At 34.7% G+C, this 24517-nt stretch overlaps 1 protein-coding gene across 5 annotated transcripts in view; it reads right to left on the bottom strand.

Annotated features, from left to right (window-relative positions):
- The window catches only part of LOC128211565 (fibroblast growth factor receptor-like 1), a 77126-nt gene that overhangs the window by 23230 nt on the left and 29379 nt on the right, over nt 1-24517 (bottom strand). For all 5 annotated transcript variants that reach the window (XM_052916510.1, XM_052916509.1, XM_052916513.1 and 2 more), the window contains exon 3: nt 3660-3944. In XM_052916510.1, the coding sequence (XP_052772470.1) occupies nt 3660-3944 (285 nt within the window). The remainder of the gene's footprint in view (nt 1-3659; nt 3945-24517) is intronic.

Genomic DNA, 24517 nt, shown 5'->3' with positions numbered 1-24517 from the left:
ATGAAAACAAGGGAATTTAATTTATTTTCCGCCAACTTGTGTCATGAGGAATTACAGGATTAGAACCCGATTGATAAATAAGCAAGTGGAATGTGTCAATAAATTAAATGAACTGAATTTAAAGAACAAAATCGGAAATAAAGACCCCTGTCTCTCACGAGTACGTCTGTTATCTCCCAGACCGCCTAACATTGACACGTCCTGTGTAAACTTGTCAAACCCGATATAATTGTCATATTATCTACAGGATTTGAAATCAGTTGTACTTGAATTCAAATCTATTTCCTTAAAATCCTTAAAAGATAACCCGCTCAGAAATAAATATTTTATTACTAATTTGTCTCCAAAAATTACATCAAAATCATTACAGCAGAGACTGGAAATGCAATGAATTTGGCAGAAGATTTTGATTGTCTTCATGCGACTGGCATGGTATTGTTCTCAGAAGACGCTTGGTCTTTCCAGATATGCCTGCACAAACTGTCGCCCAAGATAATCGGTCACATGAAAGAGATGAGCTCACTTCACATAGGGGAATTTAATATTACTGTAATTACAACTGGAGATAATCGTGAAATGTCAAAGATGGATTTACATTCTAGACAAATGGAAATATAAATGCTTTAATTTCACTTCTTTAATGAAAATGTTGCATGATTAAACGTCTACTTTCAACAGTTTAATTATTAAATAAGCTAAACTATTTTGTTGACATTTAGCAAGGAGATGGGTTCTTTTGTAGACATCCGAATTACAACAACCTTTGGAATTTTCATTTTCTTCTTTATTAAAATAGGAATCTGAAAGGTATCCCTAAAGAATTTTGTCAAAATGTCAAGTTAAATGAGTCCAATATGTAGAACTCCCACACAGACAAAATTAATGATACCCCTAATCCAAATTAATCCAGCCTCCAGTATTTAGGTTCCACAAATCTCAACTGGATATATTTCTGCAACACCGATTCCCTGCAAATTAGGACTAGTTTTTTCATCTTCATTTTGATTCTTTTATCAAATACAATAACTTCCTGACAATGACACTTCTTGAGAATGTCAGCACATATTTCTCATTATTTAGTTGTAATGATTTATTTCGATGTCTTTACAGAAATAAGATGTTCAAGCCCAGCACTGCCAATACGCGAACAAATAATTTTCGTAGAGACCGCCAAAAAAATGATAACATAATATAAGATGATTGAAACAGTTTTTGTTCACTGACAAAGCACACCCCTTTCAAACAAGCATGTTTCCGCCCCTACCGCAGAAATAAGTAGGTGTAATAAATTGTAGCAATATGAATACATGAAGGTATATTTTGTCATGTCAATGTATCTAGTTTTTGCTGTTTATTTAAAGCTGAAATAAGTTGTCACTGAAATATGTTTTGGATTATTATTCAAGATTGCGGTTGTTGTTTGAATTGTTTTTCTACCGGATTTTTTTTTTCAATGACAGGCACGGTGGAGTTGTTGTAATCATGAAAATATTTTGAACACTTATAAAACAGTAAAAAGTTCTCCCATAACTGAATATGAAGACTTCATTGTTTAATGCTGTACTTTGAGTTGAGCTGATCAGACAAAAATAAATGTAGATTTCAGTGCAGCATGACTAACAGACGATTGACTCTTATTTTTAATTTTGGCTATATATATATTTATGCCTAGCATCAAGTCAGTTTCACAACAAAATCATTTTTATTATATTGAAATAGTGTGTAATCTAAGCAGAACAGCATTTGGCAAATACTGGCATACCTTTTACAAAACTGTTATAGGAGTATGACGCTTAAGTCACAAAATAGTCAGACACATCATTTAGTTTCAAGCTTCATGTGAATGGCAAATATATTGGCGATTCAAGTACATGTTAAATGCCGTTCAATATTCAATTTTTAAGTCAAGTATTTTGAACAAGAGGGCCATTATGGCCCTTAAGTGCTCACCTAAAGAAAAGGGCCACAACTCTGTGACAAAGCATTAATAAAAATGTTGCAATTTAAACATATCTTTACTGATGACGATGCCTTGTTTTATATTTGTAAAGGGTCATGTAATGAAGCTACCTGTTAAGTTTCATTGAATTTGGCCTGGTAGTTTCAGAGATTTTTTTTAAAGCAAAACAGTAAGTCGGCCATTTTGATGTGGTGGTGTTGATCAATCTCAATGCCTTGTTGTATTTTTGTAGAGGGTCATGCAATGAATCTTCCTGTAAAGTGTTTAAGTGAATTTGGCCTGGTAGTTTCAGAGGAGATGATTTTTAAAGCAAAACAGAAGTTGGCGGACGGACTGACAGAAGGACGACAGACAAATGCCAATCACAATAGCTCACCTTGAGTACTTCGTGCTCTGGTGAGCTAAAAATACTGCCACCCCATTGGTTCAAAACTGATTTTTATTGTACTGATGCGTTTGCACGACTGGCACCACAGATGGCTATGGAAATATGTCTGAATTGTTTTGTTTCAATATAGATTGTCGAAGCCATATTACATCTGTGTAACTCGGGCATTCACTGAATGTTTGCACTCATTAGTGTATAGTCTGTATTATTTCTTATTTATATGCTACTTAATACTCATAAAAACAAAAACTAGCATAATGCACATTTTTTTATGCCAAATCAAAGCAGTTGTATCAAGTCCGATTCGAATTATGGGAGTCACTTAATTACCGGAATGATTCAAACTTTCCGATATTCCTTGGCTTTCTGTCATCTTATTTCGATTTTATTCTCAAAAAACTTTGAACTGAATACAAACTACAATTGCTAAGACCTCAGAAACACAAGGAAGTCAATGCCTTTTGGTAATATGTACAGAAACTCTCTTGTAATGAGAGAATTTTTTTATGTCTATTAAATGCTCTTGACAGGAACTCTTTTTAATCCCAGCAAGCACATGTCCATCAAGACAGAAAAAGTTCTCAGCTAACATCAGTAATACATACAGCTGTCAGACCATTCTCGGCTAATAAAGCAAGTCTGGACACACTGTCAATAAATCTATGTTATTTCTGTCAATATGCTGGAGAAAATATTCAAAAAAATGAAACCTTTATCATATTTCTGTCTTCAATTCTAGACATGATTCTGTATAAATTATAACACTGATTCTTTCAGATATGTAATAATAACTCAGGCTTTTAAATTCTTTACTAATGTCATTCTCTGGTTCCCTGACATTGTTCCAAAGTGCAACATGTACAGGTTAAGAGTTTATTCAGTAATTTCTTCATGAATATTAACCTAAGGGAGCAGAGCACATTGTAGCGATCGTGGTAATAAATTCTAACCAGCTAAGTGTTAGCCCCTCCCAAATTGCATCAACTTTGAAATTAAGCCGCGCTTCTGTCAAAAACACCTGTTAATCATTGCAAGATATTGTGACGTCATTTAAATTAGCATTGACACTGAAAATGGGCCTATGCATATGCAAACAGTAGGCGTGGCTATATGCATATGCGCAGTTATAGCATTTTACTTAATCATGAAGAATCTAACACCTCTGATTGGCTGACAATGAAGGGCAAACACTAAACCAAGTAACTGTACACTGGTAACTTCTACCCTGATTATTGTTATGATGGAAGGAGGCCTTCGCAGAAAACTAACAATAACTCGCAATTCCTAACAAAGTAAAGTGAATCCACTCACCAACAACAACAAGGGTGAAGTTGAACTGAACTCTTCCAAAGCCATTTGCGACTTTGCACATGAAGAGCCCTGCATCCTCCATTTCCACATCCTTTATCCGCAGTGATAATGAGGACTCTTTTGAGATCTTGTAGCGCGTCCAGAAGTTGTCGATGAGGTCGTCGCCCTTGTACCACTGTACAATGTTACTGAGGTTGTCCTCAACAGGACAGAGGAGCCGTTTCCTAGCCTGGCCGACCCGTGCAATCTGTCGCGACTCATACTCGCCTGTTCGTTGTGGGGGTCCTGGAAATAAAGAACATTAATTTTAACAGATGTAGGCACGTATAATTCTATTATTTTTCGCCGGATGATTCTACTTGATTACTTGATCCTGTTGGATGTAACTGCACAACCACTTTTCCACGGCCCAAAGGAAATCTGTGAATCACAAAAATTCAAGGTTAAATGTGCAAAAGCTTTCTAATTTAGTCATTCCTACAGGTGGTATTGTAAGTAGTATTACTTTAAACTGTCTTATCCAAGATTTACAATGACTGATCTTGCAAAATAAGGAGAGATAACTGATTGCTACCCTCTGGTAGCCCAGTGGGTAGCTATTAGTGAACTGTCTTTGTAACGCCACACCAGTGTGCGCCCATAAACCGAGTAGATCAAGTGACAGCAACAAACATAAAACAAGACAACCTCATCACACAAATACACTGCCATAGCTACACGCCAGTTTTGACAGCTCAAACATACACCTATTCCTCATTTATGTAAATTATGTAAATTTTTCACATGTATAATGGGGCATCATCTTCAAAGGTTGTTCTGTGGCCTATCACAGAGATGGAAATGCCATGACACGTAACAATTAGCCTGGAAAAAAGCCAAAGGCCATATCCATATCTAAGCTGCTCTGGGAGGGGATCAATCATGTCACAGGCCTGCCTTCAGTGTTGTTTTTTAAAATAAAGGTCATGTAAATATCCATGACAACCACGCTACCAGAATGAAAATCTAGCCAATTCAGTTTGCCTACAAAGTTCTCTACAATAAATTATTTCTTATGTCCTTTACAAACTTTTGTTTTTGTCATCTCTGTTTAATTAAATTACAAGGACCCCAATGTTTGCATTTCTCAAAGCCATAAATTCTTATTCAAAACATTCACTTTTTTTATGTATTTTTCTTAATAATTGTCATACGAAATCTTAATTGTACAGCAGTACTGCAATCAATCAAGAAGGACAAGAAAAACATACATAACCTGGACAAGGAAACAGTTAAAGACTTAGAAGCATGAACTTAGGACATAAAACATACTCCTGTCATGTTTCAGATGACATATCGCATTAAAGGGACTCGGTCACGTTTTCTGAGGTCGGCATCAAAACAAACAAAATATATGTGTGGAATATGAATGAATACTTATGTTATTCTCAAAAGATCAAATTCGAGTGCTATTGTTAATATTAATTATTTAAAAATTTGACAGAAACAACTTTATTTTGCCGAAATATGTTTACAACACTATTGAAAATAAAATTATTTTTGTCTTAGATTTATGAAATTCAGTTCAAATAAATATCTGCCATTTGCAGTTTGTTGTTTAATCATAAAAGTTAATAAAATCCCTTTCATCAAAGTTTTGAAAAAATATTGGGAACATAAATTCTATGAAGGAGACCCTTTAATGTACGACAGTACAGCAATATGATGCCCGGGCTTAAAACAACGTTTGCGATGTTTTGTTTGACACAAACGACTCTGAATAAATTGTCAAATGATTTTGTAAGGATTAAATGTGCATGAAGTCTTAATGTATTTAAACTCAAATACAGCCAGATCATCTTTCTAGTTCTATCAATGGAAATTGAATACAATTAGATAAAAGTCAACAAACATTCAAAACGCATTAAATTGTCATTACAAGAGTGCCTAGTGAAATTACATAAATCCTCATTTTCAAGTCAATAGATAGTAATAATAGTCATAATTCAATGATTTACGGCAATTTTTACAAAGTCATTTCTCATTGATCAAATGATAATAATAACCAGTGATAATGCACGGCCATGAAAGTGACTCCTTAAGCTTATATGCTAATATGTTTTGATTGTAAGGAAAGCTAGAAGTACTAGTGTCCAATTTGATTGGCCATGAGAAAGTACCTCTGGTTGGGATCGAACCCACAACCTCTTGGGTGAGAAGTAGACACCTATACCACTAGACCACTCTCAATCACCCTTGTAAAACTAACACTGACTCCCTCTGAAAAACGAGAACCTTGGGGGCAATTTCATTAAGAGTCCTTAAATCTAATTATTTCAGCTCAATTTTCAGTTTTGCAATTGCAGTTTTGTACCATCAGAAAGAGGAAAACCTAGCCGCCCAACTACATACCATGGTATTATTTGGCATGGCCTCAAGGCTTAATAGCAAAAAGCAAAATCTGTCTGAATGTATGCAAAGTGGACACATGGTCAGCCTTTGTTGTACTACACTAAGGTGTGGTGTATCACACTTCAAAGCAAACTATGACCCCGGCAGACCATGATCTTGAATTAGAAGAGATTTGAAATTGAAATATCAGATAAAATCACCATTTTAATGAGCTCTGGTGATTTCTACCATCCAGTGAGGGATTGCTATCGGTTAAGACATCACCAAATTATAGGGATATTGTGTTTACCAAACAATGATAGGCATGGGTTTTTTAACTAAATAGACAATTTAAGGGCCAGGTGATAAATGTAATAGTACTCGCATTCAAATCATCAGCATGATTTCATTTCTTGTTTCTTAAAATAATCGCAGATAAGTAAACTCTTCCACAAGAATGAAAAAAACAAAGCTAGCGCTGGAAACAATGAATGCTCCCCTATAGGCCACAAATTCAGAACAGAAAGCACAGATTGGAAAATATTACTTTTAATTTATCAAGTTTTTATACCTATTTCTGACTTACTGTCGTTAATGCTGATCTTCCTTGCAATTGCAACAAAGAATCCCATGGAGTTGAATAGATAGCAGACACTGTAATTATGATGTCTATAATTATGACATACCTTCATAAAATAGAGGTACAGACACAAACAATTTAGAAGAGAAGTGCACATTGGACAAGAAGCAGTCACTGACTGAACAAAGAGCTATTAACGTTAAAATATTAAAAGCAAAATTATGGTTCCTGTGCACACACTCCTCCTTAATAAGATCTACATGTGTAAGAGGTCTGAGGTCATCACAAAAAACTTCTCGAGTTATGCTCCAGACCAAAAATAAAATTGTACAAAAATGAACAAAGGGCAATAACCTTCAAATTACCAAAGACAGTGTTATGGTTTGGATGCATTGGCTTCTTTCTACTCAATAAGAAATATCTCATATGAAGTTTTGGAGTGATGCTACCAACAAGAATTGTTTTTTTTTTAAAAGGATACAATAAGACAGAGTTATTGTTCCTATGCACAGCACTTCTCAATAAGAACTACCTGAGTATTGGGTTTGAAGTGAATACCTTAAGACTCTTAGAGTTATACTAGTTAAGCCACATGATATATGCCTATATGCTTTTCCTACTGGGAGCATAATAACACTTAAATCCAAAGAGCAAACTTCTCCATCTTCCTCAATTATCAAAAATAATGCTTAGATCAAATGTTTGAATCACAAAAAATAAACGACATATCATTGTTTCTGTGGTATGCTTCATAGTGACTATAAACCATTAAGATGATCAAAGTTACCAACTTTCTTTATTATACAGAAGAAGCCAGGGGATCAAACTAACGTCCCAAACATCTAACCCCACCAATTGCCTATTTATGATGCTTATATTCACACTTGTGCCATCTGCACACACAACTTAAACACAACAGCCCTGATGCTGAAAAACATGGCTTCCCCAACAGCTGAGCTCTCTCAGCAAAAACAGTGATTCCAATGCTTCGCCAGTTTTTTACCCTCTAATCTAAGCAAGTGAATGATTATGTCTCGTTGAATGACATACGATGAATAATAGCTAACAACCAGCGGCATCAACTATGGCTGTGTAAGACAAGAAACACAAGCTTCCCCTTGTTTCAAAGTTTTGACACTAATAATGCTCACTGCAAGATAAACTTGAGGGAACAAATTACAGAAATCAGATAAGTGTTTTATAAAACCTGCTCCCATTCCGTTTTCCCACCTGCATTCATGCGCTGCACTATCACATGCTTGTCATGACTGGCGTCACTAAATGATTGCCACACCCACCCACACAAGCCAAAGGATTCTTGAAGGGTAATCAATTTCGAATGTGATGGAAATTCTAGGTTGGTGTTACGATATTTTCAAAGTTAAAAATTTCCATATATTTCTTTTCTTTTTCAACATTTGCTTTATAATTTTAGCAATTAACTCATTATTGCGAAAAAAAAATTACAGAGCATGACAATACTTTATTTTCTAAGTCCTCTTGCATCTGTTTTGTTCAATGCAAAACTTAAGAGTTTGGGCATAATTGTTGAATTACATTTTTGTAAAATTAATGTGTAATGTAATTAATGTAATATCCTAAACCATTTGAATGTTCTACCAGTTTGCTACCATGTAGACATTATGTGATCTGTGATCCAGGTGTTATGACTTCCATCAGGAAACATCATGGTAGGTCCGCCACATAAACCAACTTGTACATTTCAGGAAGTAGATTTCCCCCACTTCATAAACTGTTCAAATGTCTCCTCTGGTTTATGGGTCTCTCCAATGATCAGAGACAACTGGAATAGGCCTGGTCGGCTGTAATAGAAGGGAAACCTCTTGACCAGCTGTAATAGAAGGGAAACCTCTTGACCAGCTGTAATAGAAGGGAAACCTCTTGACCAGCTGTAATAGAAGGGAAACCTCTTGACCAGCATGGGGAGGAGCCACAATTATTTGTTTACTAAGAAATGGTCTTGATTTGTCTTTCTTATTCCAAAATTTGATTTGCAACATAGCTACAGTCAGTTGGAATGTTTAAAAATGACTTGGATTTTGAATTTTGTGACTGGAAAATGTAGCTAGATTGGTACTGCAAGAAAATACACAGCAGTCCTTCCTCTCCTAGAGACGTACCTTAAACAGTCTTGTTTTCCTGAGTGAAGATGGCTCTTATAGAAGCAACTCTGTGAAATGACGAATTATAAGACAGCAGTCTTATTTTCTGTCAAGTACAATACATGACAACAGAGCGGGGCATGGATGGGTACCTGGGTACTGGCGGGACTGGTTCGTTTTGGCGGGTACCCAGGTAGAATTTCGGTACCCTTTACGGACCAATACAATGATTATCTAATACAGGACTAAAATATTCAAAACAAATTTTGAATTTATTTTATATATTAAGAATTAAAAACATATTAATTCATGGGCTCACAATGGAAGATATCATGTATTCACTATTATATGTTGTGCTTTTTCTATGGCAAGGGTACCAACAGGTCTGACAATTGGGTACCCGGGTCCAAAATTTCTACCTATCCACGCCTACGACAGAACTTGAAGTGAAGTACCCAAAGAAAAGAGCATTGTCTAGTTTCTAGAAGAGGCAACTAAAGACAAACAGAGCAGCCTTGATTCTCTGAGTGAAGTATTGCCCGAGCAGGGCTGTCTATTAGCGGGGCATAAATCACGGTAAATCACAAGGCACTGGCTACATTACACTTGTTTGCCACAGTTGTAACATATCGGTACCTGGAGAATGTTCCAGGGATCATCATCATCATTGCCTCATCTCTGTAATGAGCCCCACTAAAACTTGTAAGCTTCAGGTCTATCATTCTTCGTGGAGAGTAAAGGAAAACCTCTTCAGCTCAAAAATTTACCGGTCATATGCTTTTAATACATTCTATATCAATCATTTTAATAAGTTTTGAGGAAAACCATGATACATCTGAATAATGTTGCACTCTGTCTAAAGCTAATTTCTTTGTCAGCTTTATTCATTTTTGGGTTTTAATTAATCATTTGTTGAAACAAGACATTGCTTTTAGCTACACAGACAAGAACATGTTAGTTTTAAGTACAGTATTTATCATATTCACAAGCGTTTGACATGAAAAATAACGAATAATAGAAGAACATTTAAATGTATTTTTGCTGAGATAACTTTACTGAAAATCCTTGGGTTTTTTATTATAAACAAATGTGCGGCTCATTTACAGCATGGTTTGTAATCAATCTCATCCAATCTAAACCATTTACAGTCATTGTTTTTCAGTCCGCCAAATTCCGTTATGCAATTAGATAATTATGATTGATGGAGAGGTAAAACATATATGGCTATTATATCATATATTTTCTTCTTTTTTTACACTTAAAACATCATAAATAAAAGTGCACATTTGTTACCTCAATTATAATTTTGACAGCCACTTTAAATATGGACGAAAAAAATAATAATGACGCTGAACGAAATCTTTTGCAAATTTTAAACATGTTTTTAACTTGGTAAGTAAAATAATTATAATTTCATACACCTGTACTTTTCATTCTGTAAAAAGTCCACTAGACTTTCGAAGAAGCCAGAAAGAACGAAATGGTGAAATCCGGCAAATAAATTGTCCAGTCTTTATGCAATGTATTTTTAGCCCAGCTGTGGTAAATATTTGATGCACAGCTTTTATTGCACGATTTATCCTCAGTTTTTCATTTGACAGATGACCCATGTTTTAGTTTGACATTATTTTAGTTTATGTTACTGCCTTAATTCATCTTTCTATAGGTTCAAATACTAAAAAAAGAATGTCAACAGGTTATTTTTGTTCTGACATATCCGAACCATACATAGCCTTAAATATATCCATTTACACTGTGAAAAAAGCTTTCAAGAATCAAGAAAAAGTTCTAAAAAATGGAACCACTATTTTTCATGTTAATGTCATCAAATAAAATAAATGATGAGTTACATACCCAATTATAATACACATTTTTTTTTTGCCCCAGAATTTAAAATCATTCCTGCATCCTATCTATAGAATTTAAGGCTTCTGACAATTGTTTTCCAAAGTCTATTTCAACTTGAACTTTTGTCAACAGCTGCAAGAAGACTCTACCTCCTATGTGCGGTGCTTGAAACTTATAAACCACTTGACTGAAGCCAGCTTAGTGCATAATGCTTGAATATCATTATTGACAGCATAAGGCAAGTATTTTGCATTTAGGCTCTTTCAAGTAGGCATACTTTTTCAAATCAGCATCATCATTATCATCACCATTTCTTGGTCATTTAGCTGAAACAAGCTATTCTTCTGCCCAAGCATCGGCTGTCAGTTTTGGGGCGAGTTGAAATTTTCACTTATAACTCCAATACCAATTCAATTCACTTAATACTTTACAGTTGTTCAGGACCATCTCACAATAAAGTTACATAACTCCATATTACCCTATATACAAATTATGGCCCCTGATTGGCTTAGGAATAAAGTTTTAGGGACACATTGTGCCTGGTTAAAATTTTAGGGCAAGTTAAGATTTTCACTAATAACTTCTATACCCGTAATTCAATTGACTTAATACTTCACACAATTGTTGAGTGTTATCATACAATAAGGTTACATAAAACCATGTTAGCCTTAATACAAGGAATTAATTTTTGGTGCTTGGCATCAATATCTTTAACAAGCCCTGCATGCCCAGTTGGCATTCTACCAGTGCAGGGCTTGCAGGCTTGTACTAATTTGACCACCGTTAACCAATAAAAAATAATCTACAGAAATGACACACTATTATTGGTTACCTGTTGAAATAGCATCAAAGAGAACATTCAGAAAAAAACAAATATATCGGGACATATTCAAGCAACAGCCAATTTTGCCACAGCCTCATTATCTGTAAAAACATTTCAGGGATTCCATTAGTGCTTGTTTTTGAAACTAAACCCCTATGTTCCAATATGTTTTACAATTTGTTATTATGAAGTGTGCAAACTGTGCTGGGAAACATCTGCTTTTAGTCCTTGATGTGAGAGAGAGGCAGGGGGCAATGTCAACACTGCGTCTGCCGACTGGGGGATGGGAATACCAGCCCTGCACTGATGGGATCATCACATATACAAACTTCCACTGCAAGTGAGGGTTATGCAGAGGCATACCGAAATTGTTGTCATCAAGTGAGGCAAATCATAAGGAGTGTTAAAATAAAAATACCAAAAGCTGGAACCTTTAAGCAAATGTTGATATTTGCTCAAATATCTTCTTTGAAGACCAGAATTTTCATTAGCTTTTACAACACAATGAAATATAATTACGACTGTGGTGTTGCCCGATTGGTTGATTGAGTACATTATCATGTGAGGTTATCAATGTATCCTTAACAGGTCAACATATCAATCACTTTTGATAAAGTGGCCGAGTGGACTAGCTGGCAGTTTTCTAATTTTTTCTTGACTTTACCGGCGTGGGTTCGAACCCCACTAAAACCAAAATACTATTTTATGCTAAAACTATTTTTTTCTGCAATTTCGATATGATAGATAAATAAGGATTAAATGAGTGTTTCCAGATGCATTTCCAGGAAAACTAATTTTTGGTCCAAAAATGAGTCATTTTATAGGAAAAACTACATAGCTAAAAACCTTAGAGGGATCAAATATTTTCCTTTTTCTCATGGGTTTGAGAAACATTTCAAGAAAATACAAGCTAATGTTACTGAAATTACAGTTTATTTTTACAAGAATCTTACACAACATATGTTTGAAACCAAATACTACCCTGGTATGAAAGCAGTCTTCAAATTATGATTCTATTTCAACTTCTATTTAAACACATTAATACAAATATCAAAGGCTTACAACAACACTTCCATCTGTTTAAACCTGATTCCTGCAATTTCTAAGAGGCTCAATAACACTGCTTTATTACAGTGAAAATGGTGACCTCTAAGGATTCCTAATCCTGCAGAAGCTCACTAAGCCCCTGAATCACCCAGAAGATGAGAAAAGTACCATCAGGGCAGTCAAGAGGCTTGCAAATCATCTTAAAGACACTGAACAGCTTAGGATAATGGCCGGACATTGTTTATAGTCAAATAGAACAGAAAATGGCCACAAAAAGTGCAAAATTAATGGGAGGAAAAAACATTTTTGTAAGCCTGTGGCCAGTTAATGAGTTTATCATTACTGTTATGACAGTGATACACGAAAGTGGACAGGAAAATGGGCCTGGTGACAGTGCGAGATAATTACTTCATTAATATATGGGCAGTGCTACTTTGCAGTAGTAGATCGATTCCCGGTCTGATTAATTCCACCTTGCCCAGGCGACAGCACGCATCTGTCAGACAAGAACTCAGCTGCTCTGCAAACAGGCGCTGATTCCACATACCATGTACATATAAGGCCATAAGAACGCCATTGTATAATCAAGGAAGTGAAAGTTGGCAATTATACTCGTACTCAAAATGGTTTAAAAGATCAGGACTATTTGGAGAGAAAACAAAACAAACATACATATTTGGCAACTAGAAAACTAACTTATTAGTATTTAAACTTCCTTCATGATCTTTCTGTACGAGGGGCAATTAAAATTACCATAAATTTGTGGTCAGTGTGAAAAAGGCTTGTTGTGGTTGTATGATGTGAACAGCTGACCAAACCAGACAGATTGATGACATTTATAGCACCATAAACGTCATAATTATTTGTTTCCCTGTGATAAATTGCCTTTTCTGTGCTATATATCACAATATTAATCAACCTTGCATTTAAGCTTTGCAACTGGACTAACTTTTACAATATTGATGTACTGACAGAAGAATATTTCATTTTCACTCAGTAATGTTTCACAAAAGTTTCAGACATCACTATGATCAGGATGTTGAAGGAAAGTAACTCAGTATCATTTATGGTAAAAGCTGAAGGCAGAACAATTTAGTGGAGTTGTCAAAAGATGAGAGCTGTGTCTCAGGTTTGCTCCCAGTAATTACGATTTCATCACAGGCCATCTTTTACCCAGCAGGAATGATAATTCGATGTGACAATCGCCCATTTTCATACATTCATGTGTCAAATTAGACCACAAATACCATGCAGTCTATAAAATAGTCACATCATTTGAGGCAATTTCTAGATTTTCCCCCTAACATTGAAATAATTACTTTTTCTCACTTTTAACAATGGATTCTAATTTGTCCCGACATGTTCATAACACACGTCCTGCCAAAAACGAGCTGCTGAAGTTCATCAAAGTCATGTCAATAAACACTTCATGAAAACCAGTTAGACAATTTGTCACTTCAATAAAATCACATTGAAGTTGACAAACTTCAGTTATTCAGACCCTGCCATCACCAGCAGAGATAAAAACACAGGCCCACTAGAGCCCAATTTGGCGGCCATTGTGGTTCTGACAGGCAGAGTTCATGGGTATGTTACAAGCGCTCAGACATCAATCAGCCCTACTTCTGAAGCTTGACAGATGTCTACACCAGATTTGTCCCAAAATGTCATACAACCTACATCAACCAATTTTCCTGGTACGTTTTTAAAGTTACATTTCAAAAATGATATAATTATACATCACATTTAAAGGGGCTGTACTCGTCTCCATATGATGAAATAGCGAAAAAAAGAAAGAAAATTGTCGAAAAATGACATAAACTTGGTATTGATGTGTACAATGCATTGAAACAAATACTAACTGAAGTACAACATAATTAACAATTAATTTATTTTTAGCAGTTATTTCGTATTTTCCATTAAAAAAAGGTATGTCTACCTAGTAGAATTCATTCCTTATGCATGATTGGCTAGTCGATGTTATCACGTGATATTACCAAGTTAGGTATATAGCTTAAATATTCCACTCGTTTAGACTAAGCCTTCGTAGCACAGTGGATACAACACTGGACTGCAATTTTGGCGACACGGGTTCAATTTTTTTTTTACATTTTGGTATTTTTTTTACAATTATGATATCAAAGAGTAAAACATTCTATTAAATAATTGTCCTGAGATTCGTTACAGAAAAAAAAAAAATTGCTGCCAATCTGGTGTACAGTCCCTTTAATTAAAGAAAATAGACAGGTACTGATAATCACTGTATTATAATGTATTGTACAAAAAAAATATTTTAGAGTCTAGTTATCATGCAATAGCACTTGCAGTTTGCAATTATTTAATAAGATTCAATAGCCTACATGTGTCAAGGTATTAACTATAATAGACTACACCTATATAATATAAAAACAATCTGGATAAAGGTAAGCAAAAATTGACCCACGACAAGATCCATTGAACATCTATCAAGGAATGTGCACCTAATAGAACATAGGCACAACAGCCTATATGTATCTAGACATAGGCACAACAGCCTATATGTATATAGACATAGGCACAACAGCCTATATGTATCTAGACATAGGCACAACAGCCTATATGTATCTAGACATAGGCACAACAGCCTATATGTATCTAGACATAGGCACAACAGCCTATATGTATCTAGACATAGGCACAACAGCCTATATGTATCTAGACATAGGCACAACAGCCTATATGTATCTAGACATAGGCACAACAGCCTATATGTATCTAGACATAGGCACAATAGCCTTAGACATAGGCACAACAGCCTTTATGTATATAGACATAGGCACAACAGCCTATATGTATCTAGACATAGGCACAATAGCCTATATGTATCTAGACATAGGCACAACAGCCTATATGTATCTAGACATAGGCACAACAGCCTTTATGTATCTAGACATAGGCACAACAGCCTTTATGTATAAAGACATAGGCACAACAGCCTATATGTATCTAGACATAGGCACAATAGCCTATATGTATCTAGACATAGGCACAACAGCCTATATGTATCTAGACATAGGCACAATAGCCTACATGTATCTAGACATAGGCACAATAGCCTACATGTATCTAGACATAGGCACAACAGCCTATATGTATCTAGACATAGGCACAATAGCCTATATGTATCTAGACATAGGCACAACAGCCTATATGTATCTAGACATAGGCACAATAGCCTACATGTATCTAGACATAGGCACAATAGCCTACATGTATCTAGACATAGGCACAACAGCCTATATGTATCTAGACATAGGCACAACAGCCTATATGTATCTAGACATAGGCACAATAGCCTACATGTATCTAGACATAGGCACAACAGCCTATATGTATCTAGACATAGGCACAATAGCCTACATGTATCTAGACATAGGCACAACAGCCTATATGTATATAGACATAGGCACAACAGCCTATATGTATCTAGACATAGGCACAATAGCCTACATATATCTAGACATAGGCACAATAGCCTATATGTATCTAGACATAGGCACAATAGCCTACATGTATATAGACATAGGCACAACAGCCTATATGTATCTAGACATAGGCACAATAGCCTACATATATCTAGACATAGGCACAATAGCCTATATGTATCTAGAAATAGGCACATATTATAGCCTTTATGTATTAAGACATAGAAACAATAGCCTATATGTATCTAAACCTAGGCACAATAGCCTATATACTTATTTAAACGTAGGCACAGTAGCCAATATTTGTATCTAGACATAGGCAAACAGAGTACAAACACTTCAGAGGCTGCAAGTGGTTTGTAATAAATGATTCACTCATTAATAGCAACAAATAAACTTGTGTTTTTAAAACATACACTTTGTAATAAATGATTCACCCATAAAATAGAGAAAAATAAACTCATTTTTGAAACAAAAAACTAAGTAACAAATGATTTACCCATAAAATAGCGACAAATAAATTCATTTTTGAAACAATAAACTTCGTAATAAATGATTCACCCATAAAATAGCGACAAATAAACTTCTTTTTAAAGCAATACGCTTCTGGCTTCCTTCAACAATCAGGCCTACAAATCATTGAAATATATGGCCACATATCACTTATATCTTAGTTCCACTAGAAAAGAATTATGCAAAGTTTGGTATTTTAGTGCCTATAAAACAATTACCAAAACAGTGAGGCATTTTGTATGACTTCTCTACAAACGTTTTGACAGGGTAAATGGTTTAGCAGGCCGTCTTGCCAGTGATGTATAAACATTGTCTTCCAAACAGCTTGGATCTCCAGTAAAACTAACAGCCAACATCAAAACCATGAAATTTGCCACCTCAGATGTATAAGAACAAAATAGTCATTAAAATAATGAATATCATTGATTACTTTAGGCAAAAGTTATTAAATTTTTATGATAATTTTCAAAATATCACTGGTTGACCTAGTACAGCCAAAGTTCAATACAGCATTAAAAACTGTGGGAATATTGAAATAACACTAATCAATGTGTATCTTTGTGTAATTTCTACTTTAAATATTACACATAACAAGTCTTGATTTCCAAGCTAATGTGGTAGATGTGTGAGCTGACTAAAATTCCACTTTGGAGATCCACCTACCGCCCTACCAATTCCCAAACGAAATCTAGTGTATTCAATAAACATAATTGTTTAAATCAAGCATTTGTATGAACAAATGAGCCAAAAACTTGTCAAAATGTGACTTCAGTTGTCTCTGATGAGGCATATTTATTAGGATGAGTTACTATCACACACTAATCCAATAATAATACAAAGTTGTTTTAATCTTATCTTGTTATTTGGCTACTATTATTTACTATATCATTTGACACAAAGCATGACACCCAAAATAGATGGTGTAAAACAATCAAGTCATCAAATAAAAGTGCACCAGTTGATAACGCTAGCATACAGGTTAAGGGGTGGGGCAAAGCATGTGCTCTGTCTAAAAAAATGAAATTGATGATAGTGAGTGCAAATGTGATGCAGTCTGAAAATAACACGGAATGGATTGGTTGTCAATTCTTGGATAATAGAATCAGCACAAATGATTACTATTGTGTGGCAGTCTATAATTATAATGAAAGTATGTTGAAAATGAAAGTACATTTCTCAGAAATGCAGATGTAAACAGACAGAGTGTTACTTGAATGCTGCTGCATGTAGAGCCATGGTACTAAAATGATATGAGATATGGCTTACATTGCATCATTGATGAAGGACTTTTGTGGAAAAAAGCCACTTGAAAGCTCATATGGAATGGAAATATTGTTTCCCCCAACCCCCTGCCCAAATTTTTATATAAGACAGCTTCCATTAAAACAGCAAAAAGTCTGAAACATTTCTCAAGTACATACAGCGCACCTGAGCACTGACATCAACATCTCCCTTGGTAAATGTCTTGCACCCCAGTTCAAAGGATCCCTTAATTTTTCCCATTATGTTTAACCCAGACTCATGGCCATTAAGAAATTACCAAGCTAAAATACATGCAAGCAGTCATAATAATGTCGAAAATGTGAATCCATCAAAATGATAATTTATAGCATGAAAAAATGTTTCTGAGCTGATTAAGAAAATAATGAGGTCTATTAAAGCAAACATGTTGGACCCCCAACCGAAATTATGAAGGTTAAAGATATTTCTCCCAATAGGATTAACTCATTCACCTTTTTTTCATGTTATAAGTATAAAATAGCAGATATTTCCAGGCAGGGGAACTGGTGAGCTAATGGACTTAAATCATGCATGAACTGATACTTGGGGTGATGGAATATCAGGAACTTGGAAAACATGTGACTGCTCCTAGCGATATATAATATCTAGCTAACAACTTGAAGAAATCAAATATCAATCAAAATAGTTGAGTCACTTGCAACATACCTTTTACAAGACTTCATGATTTTAATGAACATTTTCTGTCAGCTTACTCATGGTGAAAATTCTCAAAAGTTTCATGATTTGTGTTTGCTGTTCATCAGGAAGGGGTATTGTTGAAAAATGAATCAAGATATGGCGTATCGCAACACGAATCGTGATATATCACTTGAAAATAAAAAAGAAAGAAATTATCAATTATTTATAAACAGTGTGCTTATTTTCATAATTATTTCTGTCTTGGACACCTTCTTTCATGTTTGATAACGGATATTGAATGATTAATATGAAATTTTTAATACAAAATATTAAAAAAAACAGTATTACCAAACACTGTATTACTAGTGGAAAATGATCGTTAATTTTGTTCCACATTTCACAGCACTGGTTATCAAGAGTTACTGTAACTAAAATACATCTACAATTATATATTTGGTGTAAATAAATCAAGAAAATACCCAAATATTAACCAGTTTTGATGATATTAACTGATTTATTTTATATGATTGCAACTTAATGATTTGTTTTGTACATGACACACAACATTGTACATTAATGTTTGTATGATAGACAATTTGGGCAATAAAAAAAGAGAAACCAGAAGAAAATACCAAATATTCTGTCCATGCATATAGATATGCATTACTTTTGCTCCATAATGTGATATTTTAACTTATCAATAATACTGCTGATTCAAACTCAACATTATCAAATTTCTTGTGAAGGGCCCAAAAAAATATGCCTTAACATGTAATGTAAAATTTAAGTAGTTTTTAAGCATGTTCAAAAAAAGAAATCACAGCATCCCTGCAGTTTAAACATTTCTGTTAAAGAGTGTACCAATCCCAAGCTATCCCAAGCTGAGAGCATCTTCAACTGTAGAAAGCACTTGAAGAAATGATTTCAATGTAAGCACTAATGAAGACAACTGAATTGTTGATGAGTTAATGTAGTGAAAATATTCAACATTTCCTCTAAATCATTTTTGAAATGCAATAAAGCTTCAACTGATATGCGCACACTTCACAAAAAACAACCCTGTTGACAATTTCGCTATCACTTGAGATGTTAATTTTTTTGACTCACTTGAGACAGTAGTTAAAATTTTCAATCAGCCACTGTAAACAAAACTAAATAAAGTACCACAAAATCAGATGTGTTGCCTTTCAACAGCACCCATTATTTTGACAATTGAAGGGCCATAACTCTTGAGTGACAAAGGCTATCTGTCTGGTAATTGAGCTCAATAATGATATTATGTCAGTACTCATTGCTGCCATGTTTTGCAAAGATTTGAGTTGGAGAACTGCAATTAAAGTATGAAGCCATGGATGATCACGACGCCTATGAAAATAATGACACCCTTCGGAGCTACTATGACTTTTTGTCTGCCATTCTAAACAGACGATATGAATTTTTTTTGGAAAGCTTATTGTTTTTTTATGCTCATCATAACTAGTTGGTTCCTAGTATGAAGTTTTTTAACTATACTTCATCATAATATATTTAAATTACATTAATAGGCATATCAATGAAAATCAGACATGATACTGTCAGTAATTCCAGTAATATAATATTACATAGTTAATCACTATTTTACAGTTCTTATCAAATAACTGCTTGTTAATTGGCCAGGTAATTGCCACTAATCATCTGACGGCTGGTAGGTACTCCCAAGCCTGGCTCTGCCGTCCCAGCGGTGGGGAAAATGCCTTGTCTGTGAGATGAGCAGATCAGTTGACACTGCGAGCCTCTAACAAGACAAGTCATAGATAGATGTTAATTCTTCCTGGTGAAATCCCTGACTCCTTCAATCAAGATTCCATTTGCAGTGGAAAATCAATGTAGAAAGGCATGGATTAGAGGCTCTGTGTATATATTTACACTGACCCTCAGCCCTTAAATAATCCCTTTGATGTGTTGCTGGCAGGTGCCCCCCTTCCTCTTTGATGACAGGAACTTCCTCTAGGAGTCCCTTGTATATATGTCAATCTCGGAAGAACTACATTTTTCTGCTTCTACTCAAATTCCATTCAACTTATTTACCAATCAGAAATTTCATACATAAGGCCTAATTTTTTTAAAACTTTTTCGGATAACATTTTGTCCAAAACCAGATAGGGTAGGTAGGCTTTTTTTATATTAAGCTATGTGTGATTGTAATCATTGGGCAATGGCATTAAAGTAATCATTATTTATCAGTTTAAAGCTTTTTAAACACCATTTTTAACACACACACACACACAAATAAAAAAAATGTTTAGGCCTAGTACAAGTAACTACAGAAATGTTTGACATTGAATTATTAAGATATGAAACTGAATGAGGAAATGCTGTTATATGTGAAACTAAGCTTATTCGACTTTGTAACTTATTATTTTTACAATATAAATGGACCACCTCCTCAATGACATGAAATGTAGAAGAAACAAGAGAAAGACCTATAATCCTCTCTCCAGACTGGTTTCCATTGGAACCTAGTCAAAATGCCACAAATATATCATAATGTATATCTTGCACAATCTAATATATTACAGATGCAGGTTTTTCAGGCATTTTTCCTGCTTAAAACTCATAAGTTTAATGATGCCCCGGCTGTGTGGTAAAACTAGAGAACACGGTCCCCCACCAGGGCCTCAATCTGATTGGACGAGCCAGGATACCGTGGAATACCATAATGACTTTTATATATTTTCTCTCCAGGTGTTTAGAAGCTGGTTACATTACCCCGCTGCCTCGTGTCTATGAAATCAAAATCTCCTAACTGTTTGCATGTTATCACATAATATACCAGTGTACACTTTAAAAAAGCAAAAATAGAATTAATTATGACAAGAAGAATGGCTATATTTATATCTGGTGTTGCAAGTTGAGCGGATTGATGAATTTTTGTAATAATTACATTCAAAGAAACAATGTGTTAGAAGCAACACCAATGCTCATTTGCAACCTAAAACTTCCAATATCAACAAAACAAAACATTTGAATACGTCGTCCACAAAAGGAATGTGTTTCTGCAACCAGTGCAAGCCTTTTTCCTCCACTTTGAAATCTTTGTCTTCTGTTTTTGCCAAGATTGAAAGCCATACAATGCAGTGGAAAAGAACAAAAAAGAAAGACTTTTCTTACATGCAAGTACGATGCAGTAGAAGTTCAGTGCTCATTTAGATAATTCTGGCACAAGAAAAATTCACTAAAATCTGTACATACTCCACTCTTTGTTACATATTTACACCAGTTTGATGAGCAAGCCTATATAATAAACAATATGGCAGGCATTATATTGCAAATGAAGGAGGCAAGTGCAGACTGTAATAATCTGAAGAGGTTTTAAAGACAATTTACTTCAACTGCATTTTCGAAACACCAGTTGGATGAGATATGGCATTAACGCCATTAATAAATTCAAGCATTTGTTGTTGTTTACCGTTTACAATAGAAAATTATTTATGTATTGTTTCAGATCCAAGAGATGATATATCATTATTATTATCTATTATAATAGAGGTTGAAACAGTACTGTTTTCAAATATAATTGTAACACACGTTCATATGACAAGATCTTCCTTGGGCGCAAATAAATTCAACCTGGGCAAATTATGCCCTGGTAGTGAGGGACAGATATGTGCATATAAATACCCATCTGGTTAATTCATGAACCCAAATAAAAATAAAATTGCCCTACTGGGTTCATAAATATACCATAATGAATATTAGCTTATATAAGTATTATATCTGCCAAGGTGAGTGAGTGTGATGATGATGCTTTCAGATCATGTTTATAAGAAACTTCATGCCAAAAACGAAAAATACATTTTCAAACAGGTGTTTTGTTTTTTAACTGTTTAGAAAAATGGATGTCACACAATCAAAGGTACAAGATGAGACGAAAAGTCTGCTAGATTGCCAAGTTTCAATGGACTTTCATAAGTTGTGTTGACCATTGTTTGTGAGGTTGAAAAGCAGTGTTTAGGCCTTGTAATGATGATGAAGAGAGCTGCTTTCCTACAGCGTATGATAACGGGGACAGTTTAAACCCTCTACCCTTGTATGGGGTATAAAAATTAAACTAACACGTCAAAACAGCATTAGCCGAATAAACGAATAAGTGGCAAGTGATTCTTGTACTGGCCTTAAGACATTTTTCCTCATAACAAAGGGGGCATTTGTGATTCATAATTGAATGTTTGCAGTGTTTATATATAAGCTGTCAAAATATATCAGAAGATCCAATTAGCAGAATGTTGTATCCAAAAAGATCATTATTTATTATATTACATGAAGAATTAGACCGAATATACATGGCTACCAAAGCCATTACAAGGCTATTGAACAGCGACTTGATCCCCTGAAAGATGTATGAGAAAATATAAACAAGTGGTGGCAATAAATCTTGCCTAATAGACACAAAGTAAACACTATTCCACAAACAAGCCCTTGGAATTGCTCCCAGGAAGATTGATCTGTCTGCTGTGTAAGGCTAAATCCTGAAACTAAAGGTCCAGGATCGAGAGCTCATCCATTAGCGCATTTCATTTCTTGACAATTTGCCTCAAAGTGCAATAAAATACGGAAGTTGAGACAGGCTTAACTTATAATAACTGCAGCATGAAGTATGTTAGAATTCCTCTGGAAGTTCTAAACAGTGCTGTTTTCATCACAGACACAAGGCTGGCTGACTGGCTGTCATCGCATTGCTACATGGCCAACTGTTCTATTGCATTCCTCCCCATCTAAAAAAGCCAAACTTACAGCTCCGTCATTTGGACACCAAAACATCAGCCAAAATAATTCATCAAAAGTCAAACAGGAAAGTCACGAATGCTTATTTTTACAGACATTCCTTTATAAAAGCTTTTAGTGTTACATATGTATCATTGCTTGGCAATTTATTGAATGTCAGGATGATTTTTATCAAAGTTTTTTTTTCTCTTGCACATTCTTCAAGCGTTCATTGTTTGTCAAGATGGAGATAAGTATGGTTCTACCAGTTGTTATATGTTTCATTTCAATTTATTTCAGTAAATGTTGAAAAGCGTATACATAATTTCTGCCAGAGAATTTCAAGTGTTCTAATAAAATGAGGAATAACATTTAAATGAAGCACAAAACCCTAGTTTCAGTGTCTGGCATATTTATAACAACATTCTCTTCCTTTCTTTTACTTTTCATTTGATGAGGTACCAATTCCAGCACTAATTGTGGTGCAGAGAAAACGCATATAGACTAATAATAAAAAAAAAAAATGTTGCTCAATGTTTTAAGTAGCCATTAACAGAAATACAGTTAAAGTACATGATATGCAGTGTGAGAAAAAAGTCCTCTGAAACTATTTCAATGACTTAAAATAACATGCATGTAAAGTTTTAATTATAGAGAAGTCAAGGTTACTTGTACAAGTAAAGGTAGGTGTGACCTACTTGTAGTGCTCTATGTCATCAAGGTATGTGTACTTTTACATGTTTAGAATCATCAATGACATACATGTTCATAGCATGAGCAGAGGGACTTATGCAAGTATCAGGGAGCAGATAAGTAAGAGTTATACGCTGTTAAAGTGTAAGTGTAATGTTGACGCAACTCTGTGAAATTTTTAACAAGTTTTAGTTTCCAGCTTTAACAGAATACGAATTGCACTCAAATATGTCTTGATTATTAAGTCTTGAAACACAAGAAAATGTGTTGTTTTCAAAGCTACAGATAAGGGTGGTAATTGGCGTGCATACGCTTTAAAATGCAACAAATAAGATAGAAATTCAAATATCTTTTTGTTAGTCATAAATACAAATTGTTACATTACTTCTATCAATTGACGACAGTTTCGGAAACAACCTAATGACCATGATGACCAATCAAAGATAGCTGCTAAATAGGTGTAGAATTTTCTCAATTCCTATGCAGTTATTTCGCTTAACGAGTGTTTTTTTTTTTTTAAATGCAATGGGATGGAAGCGCTGCCTGGTGTTTTAGATCACATTAAGTTCTGCATTCAAAATCAAGCTTATTGTGCATGTAAAATACATGTTTGCTTGTTCTTCAATGTGAAATTATTTTTACAATATACAGTTAAAAAAATACATATGGGCGTTTTAGCTCTTGTATTACAGTGTAGTGAAGCCTAAAGTTGTAGTGTTTTATCTTAATTTTTC

The sequence above is a fragment of the Mya arenaria genome, chromosome 12 (genome assembly GCF_026914265.1).
Source record: "Mya arenaria isolate MELC-2E11 chromosome 12, ASM2691426v1".
Lineage (NCBI taxonomy): Eukaryota > Metazoa > Mollusca > Bivalvia > Myida > Myidae > Mya > Mya arenaria.
This window is presented reverse-complemented; position numbering and strand designations above follow the sequence as displayed.